The sequence below is a fragment of the Dendropsophus ebraccatus genome, unplaced genomic scaffold (genome assembly GCF_027789765.1).
Source record: "Dendropsophus ebraccatus isolate aDenEbr1 unplaced genomic scaffold, aDenEbr1.pat pat_scaffold_1266_ctg1, whole genome shotgun sequence".
NCBI lineage: Eukaryota > Metazoa > Chordata > Amphibia > Anura > Hylidae > Dendropsophus > Dendropsophus ebraccatus.
In genome coordinates, this window is record NW_027208683.1 from 33,006 (window position 1) to 47,436 (window position 14,431).

At 46.2% G+C, this 14,431-nt stretch overlaps 1 protein-coding gene across 1 annotated transcript in view; it reads left to right on the top strand.

The window, feature by feature from the left end:
• Positions 1-13,996, top strand: part of LOC138775046 (PML-RARA-regulated adapter molecule 1-like) — a 37,087-nt gene extending 23,091 nt beyond the window's left edge. The window contains exons 6-7 of the mRNA XM_069955780.1: positions 9,502-9,565; positions 13,912-13,996. Coding sequence (XP_069811881.1) covers positions 9,502-9,565; positions 13,912-13,996 — 149 coding nt within the window. The remainder of the gene's footprint in view (positions 1-9,501; positions 9,566-13,911) is intronic.
• The last annotated feature ends 435 nt before the right edge of the window (positions 13,997-14,431 follow it).

The window sequence follows — 14,431 nt, forward strand, 5'->3', positions numbered from 1 at the left end:
ATCTGCAGATCAGGAATAACTTCAATCAAACTGGCAATATGCTTCCTGCATGCTAAAACTCCATAATGTGGCTATAGGGTCACAACTACTTGTCATGAACTGACTGAATTAATACTGCTGTGCTCACATGCACAGTTCAAAATAATGGTTACATTTGGTCTGCCTAGGTCCAGAGGTGGATCACTAGCTAGTAAGAGAGGTAACATTAACAGTTTCGTGAAAAAGCAAAAAACTTCGGCAGAACTTGGAGTTTCTTTGATTATGGCTTCCCTAGGAGACAAACATACCTCTAAAGCTTGCGAAGAACCCTTTTACAAGGAAGACAGTGATGCTGAGGAACCAATGATCAATAAAGACCTCCATGTCTCTAGATCATTTATGAGTAAACTGATTACAAAAGCAGTGGAACCATTAGTAAAAGAGCTGCAGGATATTAAACAGGTAGTGAAACAAATAGGAGGAAGAGGCGAGCAACTTGAATCCGCTCAAGTACAAATTATCTCCTACACAGAATCTGCCACAAACTCCTTCAACTCTTGCAAAGTTATTTTAAACAAAATTATTGACTTGGTAGAAAACCAAGATAACAGAGGCCGCAGGAACAACCTAAGAATAAAGGGACTTCCAGAAACGGTTCTTTTTGAGTCTTTGCAACCCATGTTGAAGCTACTCTGCAAGTTAAATTTTGAGAGATTCTTATCCGTACGAGATCCAATTTGAAAAAGCTCCTAGGCTTCTGCGAGGGAAACCTAAACCTCAAGGACCATCTAGGGATGTAATATTTTATCTCCTTAACTCTAGAGTAAGAGGTGACATTCTCAAGAAGGCAAGAGACATACCTTCCTTTTCCTTTCAAGGCTTAAAGATCTCCATATATCAAGACCAGAGATGAACAAATTGGTCATCTAAATGAAGCAAAGTGCTTTGTTTGATCAGCGATCTGCTCATCAAGCTGCCTGCCTGTCAGTGCTGCTCCGCTCCCTGACGCTCCACCTCAGGTACCGGAGAAAAGCTGGATCCAATCCTGGGAAACTGGGAGAAGTTTCCCAGGATTAGATCAAGCTTTTTTTGGCATCCCTGGAGGAGTGGCAGGCAGCAGAGCAGCGCTGAAAGGCAGGCAGCTTGATGAGCAAAAATGTTATAGGTTGCTGACAACTATAATCTTATAAACACGACTGTTGTCGTCGCTTCTGTATTATTTGAGCCCTAGAACAGAAGAGATTGTAATGGGGTGGCCGGGGCAGAGAAAATACAACCAGAAGTTATCTGATCCACCTGGTTGATGACCTATTATATACTGTAGATTATAAGGTTTGCTTTGGTATTGTGGCCCTTTACCACAATAATTACTTTCTTTCTGTTAACTTGCTTTCCAAGATTTACTCTATTTGCTACTATTTTTGGTGTTTTTTTTGTAAATCAGCCTGTTCTGGTGGTAGAATAACCTCTTATGGTAGAAGGGCATATGAGTGAAACAATAGGCTAAAAATACAAACAAAAGTACAAACACACACACCTTATATGCAGCAGATCTGCAGCAGATTTGATGGTGCAGATTTGATGCTGTGTTCAGTTATTTAGATCTAATCTGCAGTATATCTGCTGCATATTGCAGCAGAAAATACACTGCGATATGGTGTGTGTGTGAAGCTACCCTAAGAAAGAGTAGCACAATTACACAAAAAGGAATAAGGAAGGGAAAGAAGTTAAGAAAGGAAAGAAAATGAATAAGAGGAAAACAAAAGAATGTCGCGCACGGGAGAGCAGCCTGGCCGAAAGGCACCATGAAGCCCCATCACCAAGGCAAACAGACAAAACCAAGGCTCTGTCACTTCAGCTCAGCCAGCTGGCAAAAAGAGGGCCACTTATGTAGCGAGTCCAAGCCAACCAGATTCACTCGACTTTGCTGACTCACTCGTTCTTCTCCACAGTCAGAGATTTCATACAGTGAAGAAACTCCATCTTGTCAACCCATTCGCGTATGGAAGGAAGTTACACCACCTTCCAGTGTCTTGGGATGTAAGCTGCAGTTAAAAAGTGATGCAGGAGGGGGAACAGGGTATCAGTGACAGTAGCGCTAGTCTAGGATTAGGAGAAATAGCTTTGTCTGTAACCTGTGTGTAGATACAGTAGTAAAAATTAAGTCCAAGAAGGGCTCCAGGACTGGGCAGTCCAACCATATGTGCAGCATTGTACCCACTTGGCTGTAGGTGTCGAATTCTTTAAGGATAGCTGAGAAGGATATTGTAGGGTTTGTAACATAAAGTTTATAATGTAAGCCAAACAGCCTAATGCCGATGGTGTCTGGTGAGGCGCACAGGGCCTCTGCTAGATGCTCCATGGCTAATACATACACAGTGGGCATCCCTGGCACGTCCCATTTGATATAGAAAAGGGTCTGGAAAAGACTCTGTTGACCCTTATCACCTCACCCAGACCCACCTGTTTTAAGGTAGAATGCAACAAGGTCCAGTGTACCTGATTAAATGCTGGAGCATGCGAGACACGGAGAAATGTTTTGTTTTAATTGTTCCTAGCCTCCCTACGTGGGGCAAAGCCTGCCTGGTCCGTATGGATAACCCCAGGCAGGGAAGGAACCAGTCTGTTAGTTTAGAGAAAAATTTTATATCTGCATTGATCAGAGAAATAGGCTGAAAATTTGTGCAAACTGACGGGTCTTTCCCCGGTTTGGGGATAATCACAATCGTAGCCATAAGTGGCTGCAGTGGGAAGGGGCATGTGGGGAGATCGCATTAAAAACTCTAGTTGATTAGTAAAGAATTTATAAAACTGGGCAGTGAATCCATCGGGGACGAGACTTTTGCCTTTTGCCATTGGACGAGCTTTTAATGACAGAGGCCACCTCCTGTTCCATGAATGGAGCCTCTAAGTCAGTGACCACTTCTGACGGGATAGTTGGAAGCACAATTGGCTGAATTAATTGCTCAACCCTCTCCCCAAAGGCCCCAGGGGCCAGGTCAGCCAGCTGCCCTTTCAAGTTATACAGGAAATGATAATATTGCTTAAAACATCAACAATCTCCATCGGCATGTGGCACGTCCCCCTCAGAACAGAGTTAATATTTGGTACAAAGGTTTGTACCGTACAGGGGTGCAGGAATTTCGCCAGTGAGGCTCTGCATTTATTGGAAAACTCATAAAAGAAGCGCTTGTTTTTCCCCCCAGAACTTGGAGTATTTTTGGTCTAGCAATTGACCCTTAAGACCAGGGAGGCCAGTACCATCAGATCTTGCTTTTGCTTATGAGAGGTTTCTGCTAAGTTTATTTTTGTGAGGAGCTGTGTCACTTTAAAGGCGGTCTATCTTTTCAGGCATGACCCATTACATATCAGGAATCCCCTGATAACAAACTTTAACACCTCCCATTCAAACGGGAGCGAAGTGTCATCTGAGGCATGTGTGGCAAGAAATTCAGCAATGGCCTTTTTAATGTCTGACAAACTACGTCTCTGAAGAGGCTTGGGGTGAGCCTCCAATTTCATTCACGATAAGTGGAATCAGGGGGCGTGCAAATCAGCATGACCGAGGCATAATCAGCCCAAGTCATGGGGTCAATAGTCCCCTGAGGGTGCCTGGAAAGCAAGTGATGGTCTATTAAAAACATATTGATTCTGCTGTAGAAATCATAGACCCTGCAGTAAAAGGTATAGTCTCTTACCCCTGGATTAAACACGTGCCATGCGCCACTAGTCTGCTGTCAAAGAGGAGCTTCTTGAGAGAGCAAGGAAGAAGGATCAGTTCCCTTGTCAGATCTGGAGCTGAAAAGGATATACCCAGGAGTTTAGCAGGTTCATTTCTGGCAACACATTCAATAAACGCCTCAGCACCCGGCGTTTTGCTAGAGTGGTGACAGATCAGTAAGCTATTGAATATGTGCACTGTCAAGGTCTATGGGACCTGCATTCCTATCCCTTTGCATAATCTTCTTCTTCTCCGGAAAGAAGTGGATCCTGCACACCATGTCTTTGGGGCATGCAGGGTCATTACTAGGCAGGCCCAAAGTTTGGTAGGAGGCTATTAAAGTAAGGTGTTGAAAATACCTTGTAAAGTAGGTGCCAAGTCCTGTTGTTTAACTGCTTCAGGTATGCCCCGTACCCCGATGTTGCACCTGTGGTTCCAGTTTTCTGTGTCGTCCGCCATGTTAAAAAGCTGCTGGATCTGCTTTGTGTGTAGGTATAATTGTTGCTGCTGAGACTGCTCGACCTCATGCAGGTCAGAGGAGGCCTGCTTAAGGGTCTGCACAGTTGAGGTTAAGGAGACCAGCTCCGATCTCAGGGACCTTATCTCTGGCTTGCACATCACTTTCATTCTGGCCATGTACCCCTCCATGTCGGCTTTAGTGGGTATGGCCATCATCTGTGACTTCAGATCTTGTAAATCAGTGCCTGCTGTTAATGTGGACCCCTTGGGGGTAGTGTGAGGCGGGTCTGCAGTCGCTGATTCCCTTAGGAGCTCAGTGAAGTCTTGTGAGAGTGCCAGGGCAGCCTGAGCAGCCGCATGGAGGTCTGTGCAGCGCAGGACGCAATCTTGCCTAAGGCAGAGAGGGAGCTGGTTGGTGTGGAGTCGGCGAAGAACCTCTTAATGCCACTCCTATTTCGTCCCGTGGTTGCCTTAGCCAGTGGAGGAGACTTCTGGTGAGCCTTGCCTGGCATTAAGAACCTGGAAGTAGGCTGTAGATTGCTGTTCGGTAGGAAGAAGGCCAGTGACTGGATGGAGCTCCTACACGGAGCTGCTGCTCGGCACCATAACCAGGCCACAACCCTGTTTGGTGTTTTGTTTATGTTCTAGGTTATTACATATGGAGGCATGCTATGGCACACTCATGGTATAATTTTAGATTGTTATTTCCTCTTTTGGAAAGGAGAGAACCCTATTTACCAATTTATTGGTCAACATGAATGATGGTTTAAAAAATTATTCTTATAATGTGAAGGGTTTTAATGAACCAAGGAATAGGGGTCAGATACTTTCTCTCCTTAAAAAAGATAAGTGTGACATTCTTCTGCTGCAGGACACAAACGTTAAGGCTAGACATATACCTAACCACATATACCTAATCAGCTTCGAAAAGGGGTTTCCATCGCGTTCAGCAGACATTTCAAGTATGTCCATAAGCAGGCATTGACTGATGCAGACGAAAGATTTCTCTTTATCAAAGGCATAGCAATTACACCCATTACTTTGGTTAACCTTTACGCACCCAATAATGGACAGATTAAATGGCTTATTAAGACTTTTTATTTGCTGAAGCCCTTTAATGAAGGAGTGGTAATAGTGGGTGGAAATTGGCTTTATAGCCTTTGTTAGATACTTCCAATGGAAGGTCTTGTACAACTCATAAGGCTTTGACAGCATTGTGAAAAACCTTACACTCCCTGGACCTGAATAATGTTTGGCGACACTAAAACCCCTGGTCCAAAGACTTCACTTTTTATTCTTATTTACATTATACGTACCATAGACTGGACTATCTGTTTATTACCCATAGATGTTTACCCCAAGTATTAGACTCCACAAGTGCTACATGTCCACCAATCAGAGTTCATGGAGAGTCTCTCCTATTCGGCAGATCATTGCCGCGCTTAAATGGGAAGATCTCATAGAAGAATCTAAGGTAGGATGCAATGCTGCATTAAAATCTACCCCCAGCACCAACGTCCCCTCAAAAAGGTTTTCATGGACACAAGCACTAAGGATGGTCCAAACCTGCCGAGGTTCGGGATCATATGAACCCAAACGCTCGGCATCAAATTCCCGCTGTCTGGACGCTCCGTGCAGCGGGTGGATACAGCGGGAGGACCGCCTGGAAAACTGGGATACAGCCTATGGCTATGGCTGTATCCCAGTTTTCCAGGCGATCCTCCTGCGGTATTCACCCGCTGCACGGAGCGGGCAGACAGCGGGAATCATTGCCGAGAGTTCGGGTTCGTACAAACCCGAGTCTCGGCAGGTTCGGACCATCCCTAATTGAGACAATAGCCTGACTTTGGCCAGTGGTTGGTATATTTCAAAAGAGGCAAATGTAAAGAGGTGTGTGGCAATGCAGACTTTCAGAAGGGCCATCCTACCTTTCCCATCAGTATGTCTGTTGACATGTTCCCATGGAAGGTCTCTGGAGCTCCGTAGACACTTGCCGCTGAATTCAGTTAGGGGAAAACAGCACTAGACAGAGTAATCAGGTTGAATTCTAGCCTGTCTGTTTGTTTCCTAGCCTGTCTGTTTCCTGGAGGAACATAATGTTTAGTTTTTAATCCCTTGCCGCAAAATGACGTTTGGGGAACGTCATGTAAAACAAGTAGTTCCCACAACATGACGTTCCCCAAACGTCATGCTTTCCCTGCCTCCCCTCGCTGTCCCTGATGGTGATCGGGCAGCGTGAGGAGGCTATGTCACACAGCATCCTCCCGCTGCCTCTGCCCGGAGGGGAGCCGCGCTCCCCGCGGGCAGTTAACCCAACCCAATGCGACCGCAGCTTCTATGGGGAAGATTTGTGTCCTCCCGCCGATCGGGCGGCGGGAGGAGGCTGCAGAACATTGCCTCCTCCCGCCGCCACATCTAATGTCCCCCCGGCCCCCCCCCCCCCCTCATCCCCCGATACTGGCGGATCGCCGCTATTACCGTTATAGCGGCGATCCGCCGGTACCGGGCATTACCGGCGCCGCCGACAGATTTCATCTCCCCCCACCGTGAATCCACAGTGGGGGGAGATGAAAATGTATCCCCCAGACCCCAGATCAGCCCCCCTAGTGGCCGATCACTAACCCTCTCCCCTCCCCGGGTGGCCATCACATCCAAGATGGCCGCCCTCATCGTTTGTTCGCAGGGATGGAAATGAATAAATGATCAAAGCCCCACTGCATGGGGCAGTGATCGGGGACCCCCCCGTGTGGTCCCGGAGCAGGCGATCGGCGGTATATACTATATACTGCTGATCGCCTGTTCCCAGTGCAAAGATGCACTTTTTATCCCCTGTCACCATAAATCATTGGTGACGGGATAAAAAGTGATAGTGTCGCCCCCCAAGTCACCCCCCACCCCCCCCTGTCACCCCCGTCCCCCAGTCACCCCCCCTTCCCCATATACGTTACCTGATCCTGGAGCTCCTTCCTCCTCGACGTCCTGGCTGGTTATGAAGTGCACATGCGCTTCACAACCAGCCAGCTCTGAAAATTTAAAGTGACAGAGACCAATTTGGTCTCTGTCACTGAACTATGATTACTGTGATAGAAAATATCACAGTAATCATAGTAATACAGTGAAAATAAATGTATAAAGTACAAAAAGTGAAAAACATACAAAAAAATAAAACACACACTTTTCATTATAGTAATAATTGCAGTTTACTCCCAAATTACCCCTAACCCCCCCAGATTACCCGTAACCACCCAGGTTGCCCATATCCGCCCCAGGTTGGCCGTAATCACGCCAAATTGCACGTAATCACCACACGTTGTCCGTAACCACCGCACGTTGCCCCTAACCACCGCACGTTGCCCCTAACCACCGCACGTTGCCCCTAACCACCGCACGTTGCCCCTAACGACCGCACGTTGCCCCTAACGACCGCACGTTGCCCCTAACCACCGCACGTTGCCCCTAACCACCGCTAGTTGCCCCTAACCACCGCACGTTGCCTCTAACCACCGCACGTTGCCTCTAACCACCGCACGTTGCCCCTAACCACCGCACGTTGCCCCTAACCACCGCACGTTGCCCCTAACCACCGCACGTTGCCCCTAACCACCGCACGTTGCCCCTAACCACCGCACGTTGCCCCTAACCACCGCACGTTGCCTCTAACACCGCACGTTGCCTCTAACACCGCACGTTGCCTCTAACCACCGCACGTTGCCTCTAACCACCGCACGTTGCCTCTAACCACCGCACGTTGCCTCTAACCACCGCACGATGCCTCTAACCACCGCACGTTGCCCATAACCACCGCACGTTGCCTGTAACCACCGCATGTTGATCGTAACCACCCCGAATTGCCAGTGACCCCCTCCAGATGGTGCGTAACATATTGGTTACATATGTGGTTACATATCAGCTTACTAAAGAGTTAACTTAAGACCTGTGGGACCTCCTATGCCTCCAGAGGCAGACCCACAGAATGGTCGGGACCAGGCAGTGGATCGCAGCTCGTTGATGCTGAAACAAAATGTCTCCTGTGAGCCAGAGAACCACAACTCCTCTGGTTAGGTTGTGTTGCAGGCTGCTCCAGCAAAAGCCAGTTGGGCACAGAGATAGGCGCCATGTCTAGGAAAAGGAAGACATTTTAAAAACAGGTCTTTTGGTCATTTTAGGTAGAATGTGCACTCAGCCTTTCTCACAATGGCGTGAAATGGGTTGCCCCATGTATAAGTAGCCCCGTTCTCCTTGATCAACACCAACAACAGCTGTAGCAGTTTTGTCTTGTATAACGTATGAAATGAGACATCAGGGAACAGTCTGACCTTGGTGCCTTCAGAAAGAATCTGTCCATAATCTCTGGCATCGCTCAAAATTAGCTCTTTGTTGGTATAAAAATGTAGTCTGCACAAAACATCTCTGGGGTTGCCCGAGTCTGAGGGCTGAGCTCTGGCTACTCTGTGTACCTGGTCCATAGTAAACATCTTCATAGTAGCATCTTCAGGCCTGTGGGTGACCAGGTTAAATATGGCGCTAACCCGATGTGTCAGGTCATCTTGCACCCCTTCTCAGGGAGTCCTTTAATTCTCTTGGTCATTGAGGAGCATTGTCAGTGACTTTATGTGCAGCCCTGACTGGGCGGATACCGACTCGAGGAGCCACCCTGCCGGTTAGGCCCACAATGGCATCCTCAGTAGCAGTAGTATGAGGAGACAGAACTGTAACATCTTCCCTGACAACCACCAAGGCCTACTGCTGAGCAATCTCTAACCTCTGGATGAATGCATCCAGGTCCTGTTTTGAAGGCAAGGCTTCGATGAGTTCCCTGAGTAATTGCAGCTCCATCTGCACTATGGCTGCGCGGGAGCCACACTGTGAGGTAGAGATAAATGGCGCAGCACCTTGGAGCTGGGCACCATGAATCTCCTGCTCCAAGCTCATCATTAGTGAGAGGAAGCAGGTGGCAAAACACTTTACCTTACATCGAGACCAAGTCAGTGTCCGCAGCACAGGTCTGTGTGTACAAGTGTCCTGCCAGCGCCATAGTTAAAATGAAAACAATAAAAGAGCCCATACTTGTGGTCTATTTCTCTCCGTCTCTCCCCTCCACTCTGTAGTTGGGTGAACAGTGAGCAGGATGTCATCAGAAGCATTGAATCATGAGACAGTGGGAGCAATAGGGAACAAGGGAGCTAGGTATGAGCTTCTTTATTGTTTTAATGGAAAGGGAGGAAGTAAGAAAAGTTTTTGGTTTGCCTTTCCCTTTAACATTGTAATTATGAAACAGGTGTACAAGAAAAATGATTTGTTTCTAATAACCCTTTAAGTAATATCTATATTTTGCATTACAGATGGAATATATGATGACACAGATCTGATATCAAATAAACTTCCTGCTGTGCCAATAAAACCACGGTGACAATTAATTTTTCATAATTCTTTGTTATTTAAATATTTAAAGTACCTTTAAAACAGTGGCGTAGCTACAATGAAGGCAGGAAAGGCGACTGCTATGGGGCCCCTGCAGGAAGGGGGCCCGAGGAAGCCTGCCCTGCCTTCATGGTAGGTACCCCTCTCCCCCAGGGGTCCAGAGAGGAAGAGGGACCCCCACTGCACTGTTCAGCCCCCTTACTGTAGTGCCGGGTGAGCGGGCTGAACAGAGGAGCAGGACCTGCCAGACGGCACAGGAGAGGGATGAAGGACCTTTGGGTCACATGTCCAAAGGTCCTCAATACTTCTATGTGAAGATCAGCCCGGACTACAGGAGGAGGAGGGGGGAAGCCTGGGAGCTGTAAGTGCTGTGTATGTGTGTCAGTGAGTGTATATATGTATTTGTGGGTACAGGTGGTCCTCGACTTACGACGTTGATCCGTTCTTGCGCGGCGTCGTAAACCGAATTTCGACGTAAGTCGGATCATACATTCATACAGTACTGTACCATAATACCAGTACTGTGCTGTAAACACTTAGCCTATCCTAACACCTACTGTATGCTAACACCGTACCCTACATAAGTATCAATAAACACATAGGTACATCAGGTGGCATCAGCAGAGTCTGGCTTAGGTTTGGGAGCCATAATGCAGGGCGTTATAGCAGCCAGGAGACTCGTTTTTCTCAGTCTGGAACCTGCCACTGTATAGTATAGTACAGTACTGTACTGTATTCTTCCGCCACTGCACGTACTCGACTTACGACGGAACCGCGTAGGTCGGAACAAGGCGTCGGAACAAAGCGTCGTAACCACGAAACGTCGTAACTCGAGACCGTCGTAACCCGAGGACCACCTGTATATGTATATGTCAGTGTGTAACATAGTAACATAGTAACAATAGTAAATAAGGTTGAAAGAAGACAGAGTCCATCAGGTTCAACCTAGGAAAATCCTACTGTGTTGATCCAGGAAGGCGAAAAAACCCCTATGGGGCAGAAGACAAACGCCCCACCACAGGGAGAAACTCCCCCCCCTCCCCCGACTGCAATGGCAACCAGAACAATCCCCGGATCAACGTATCACCAGAAATCTAATGCCCATAAACTTGTAATATTATATTTTTCAAGAAAATCATCCAGGCCTCCCTTGAACTTATTTAATGAATCAGCCATGACAACATCATGTGGCAGAGAGTTCCACAGTCTTACCGCTCGTACAGTAAAGAACCTGCGTTGATGCTGATGATGAAATCTTCTTTCCTCTAGACGTAGAGGATGCCCCCTTGTCATTGTTACAGACCTAGGAGTAAAAAGACCACTACAAAAATCTCTGTACTGTCCATTCATATATTTGTACATTGTGATCAGATCGCCCCTAAGACGTCTTTTTTCTAGCGTAAATAACCCCAAGCGTGATAACCTGTCCTGGTACTGTAACCCACCCATTCCCTTAATGACCTTTGTTGCCCTCCTCTGCACCTGCTCTAGTTCAGCTGTGTCCTTCTTATATACCGGTGCCCAAAACTGTACACAGTATTCCATGTGTGGTCTGACCAGTGATTTATAAAGAGGCAAAACTATGTTCTCATCTTTAGCATCTATACCTCTTTTGATGCACCCCATTATTTTATTAGCCTTGGCAGCTGCTGCCTGGCACTGATCACTAAAGTTGAGTTTACTGTCCACCAATACCCCCAGGTCCTTTTCGGAAGTAGTTTTACCCAGTGTTTTATTATTTAGCACATAACTGTACTTATTATTTCTATGGCCCAAATGCATAACCTTACATTATCCACATTAAACTTCATTTGCCATTTCTCCGCCCAAGCCTCTAGCTTCTCCAAATCCCTCTGTAAATATGATATTATCCTCCTCTGTACTGATTACTTTACCCAGTTTAGTATCATTCTGCAAAAATGGAGATTCTACTCTGTAGCCCCGCTACAAGATCATTAATAAAATATTAAAAAGAAGTGGACCCAACACTGACCCCTGTGGTACCCCACTAGTAACTAAAACCCAATCTGAATATGTTCCATCAATGACCACCCTCTGTTTTCTATCACACAACCAGTTACTTATCCATTTGCATACGTTTTCCCCGAGTCCCAGTATCCTCATTTTCTAGACCAACCTTTCATGCGGCACAGTATCAAATGCCTTTGAAAAGTCCAGATACACAACATCCACAGCCTCCCCCAGGTCCAGTCTATAACTTACCTCTTCATAGAAGCCGATCAGATTAGTCTGACAGGACCGATCCCTCATAAATCCATGCTGGTGCTGCGTCATAAGATTATTTTCATTAAGATACTCCAGTATAGCATCTCTTACAATCCCCTCAAATACTTTACCTACTATAGATGTTAGACTTACAGGCCTGTAGTTTCCAGGATCACTCCTTGACCCCTTCTTGAATATTGGTACCACATTAGCTATGCGCCAGTCCTGTGGAAGAATCCCTGTCGTAATAGAATCTTTAAATAATAGGAATAACGGTCTGTCCAACACAGTATTTAATTCTTGCAAAACTCTAGGATGGATACCTTCTGGGCCCGGTGACTTATGGATTTAATGTTTTAAGGCGTTTCCCCCACTTCTTGTTGTGTTAGGCAGGTGTATATATGTATCTGTGTATATATATGTCAGTATTTGTATGTATCTGTGGCTATATATGTGTGTGTGTGTGTGTGTGTGTATGTCAGCAGTGTCTGTAGCAGTGGTGTATATGTGTGTGTTTATGTATGTCAGTTGTGTCTCAAGTGATTGACAGGTTTGCTCCCAAAGATGTTCTGCAGCAGCTTCTATTAATGCTGGGCTCTATTCTATTCATGGTGTATACATCAGCAGTAGTGTAATCACATTACAGCTATATATGTGTGTATGTCAGTGGCGTATGTGTAAATACGTTAATGGTGCCTCTGTGTGTGTATATGTGCGTCATTGTCTGTGTTTGGCGGGGGGGGGGGGGCGTACAGGATTTCATGGGGCCCCATACAGTTTTTTGCTATGGGGCCCCATGAATCCTAGCTACGCCCCTGCTTTAAAACAATATAAAGTGAGGGTAATAAGTATCTGATACACTGCCGTTACACAGGATGGAGAGGGGTGTTGGTTTCTGGTTGGTAACTTAACCTGTGAGAGACAGAATCTATAGAATATTCCAGATGATCTTATTGTATGATGTATAGATAATTATTTACCATTTTATTACATGAAATAAGGATCAGATACAATAAAAGAACTAAAGGCACTATTTGGTACCTTTGCTTGCAGTTAAAGAGGTCGGATGTTTCCTGAAGGTCTTTACCAGGTTGGCAGATACTGCAGCAGGGATTGTGCCCCCTTCCCCCTACACATCTTCTCCAGATCTTTCAGTTGCCCTGGCTGTGTGTTTCGGGTCATTGTCATGCTAGAAGACTCAGCCACCACCCATCTTCACTGCTCTTACTGGGGGAAGGAGGTTGCTGTATCTGGTGATACATAGCCCCATCCACCTACCCTTCTATACTGTGCAGTCGCCCTGTCCCCTTTGCAGAAAAGCCCCAAAGTATGATGTCTCACCCCCCCATGCTTGTGTTCCCTGCAGAATTATAATCCATGACGGTGTAGTGTATTACTAAAGGTAATCTATGAGACTGTGGGTCCCAGCTGTCTTCAGGTCATTGACCAGGTCCCTACCCTGTAGTTTTGGGCTGATTCCTGACCATTATCAGAATCGTCATTACTGCACGAGGCAAGATCTTGCATGGAGCCCTAGACCAGGAACGATCGACAGCCATATTGTGTTTTCTTCCATTCCTGATAATTGCCCCAACAGTTGTCGCCTTCTCACCAAGCTGCTTGTCTGTTGTATTATAGCGCAACCCAGCCCTGTGCAGGTCTCCATTGTTGTCCCTGGTGCCCTTAGACAGCTCTTTGGTCTTGACCATGGTGGAGAGGTTGGAGTGTGATTAAGTGTGTGGACAGGTGTTTATTATACAGGTAACGAAATGAAACCGTTGCATGTAATCCAGGAAATGAGGGAGTAGGAGGAGATTCTTGCTGGTTGGTCGGGGATCAAATCCTTATTTTTATGTAATAAAATGTGATTAACTAGAATGTGATACAATGTGATTTACTGGAATGTTCTATAGATTCTGTCTCTCACAGGTGAAGTTACCGACCGAAAATATAATACTCCTCTCCATTCTGTGTACATGATCAGTAGCGGATCAGATACTTATTATCCCCTCTATATTAGTCAGTAAAGATAAAATGACTTTAAATTACACCACAAAAGGATTCTAAGACATACTTTCTGTTTTCACATGTCCTTTGAAATGAAGATTTCAGAATGGCTATGTGGCAAGACTTCTTCAGAGAAAACCGTGCAACAAAAGGTACAATAACCCCAGGCATGTAGCTAAATGACACCAGTGTGAATGTGCAGTTTGGCTACATTTCGGTGCAGTTTCACTTCTTGGCAACAGCCGATCCTTAAAGGGAATGCATCACCTACATATTTTTTTACTGAATAAAGTCAGCTACTAAAACTTTTTTTTTTTTAATCTGTTTCTATTTACTGATTGTAATTTTTTTTATTTCCCTTTTTGTACATTGTTATGGGGTAGCCATCTTGACTGAATTTGTTTTAAAGGGGTACTCCAGGATGGGGTCATTTTCACTGTACAGCAGTGGAGGGGGTAGATATAGAAGCCGCCGGTCACTTACTTCCCGGGTTTCTAGCGCCGGGTCCTGGATCGCGCCGCCCCATTCTCCAGTCCGGCTGCCGCTTCCTGGTCTGAGCTGCGACTTGAGACGTGACGTCTCAAGGCAGCTCAGCTATTCAGCAGTCGTAGCGAAGTT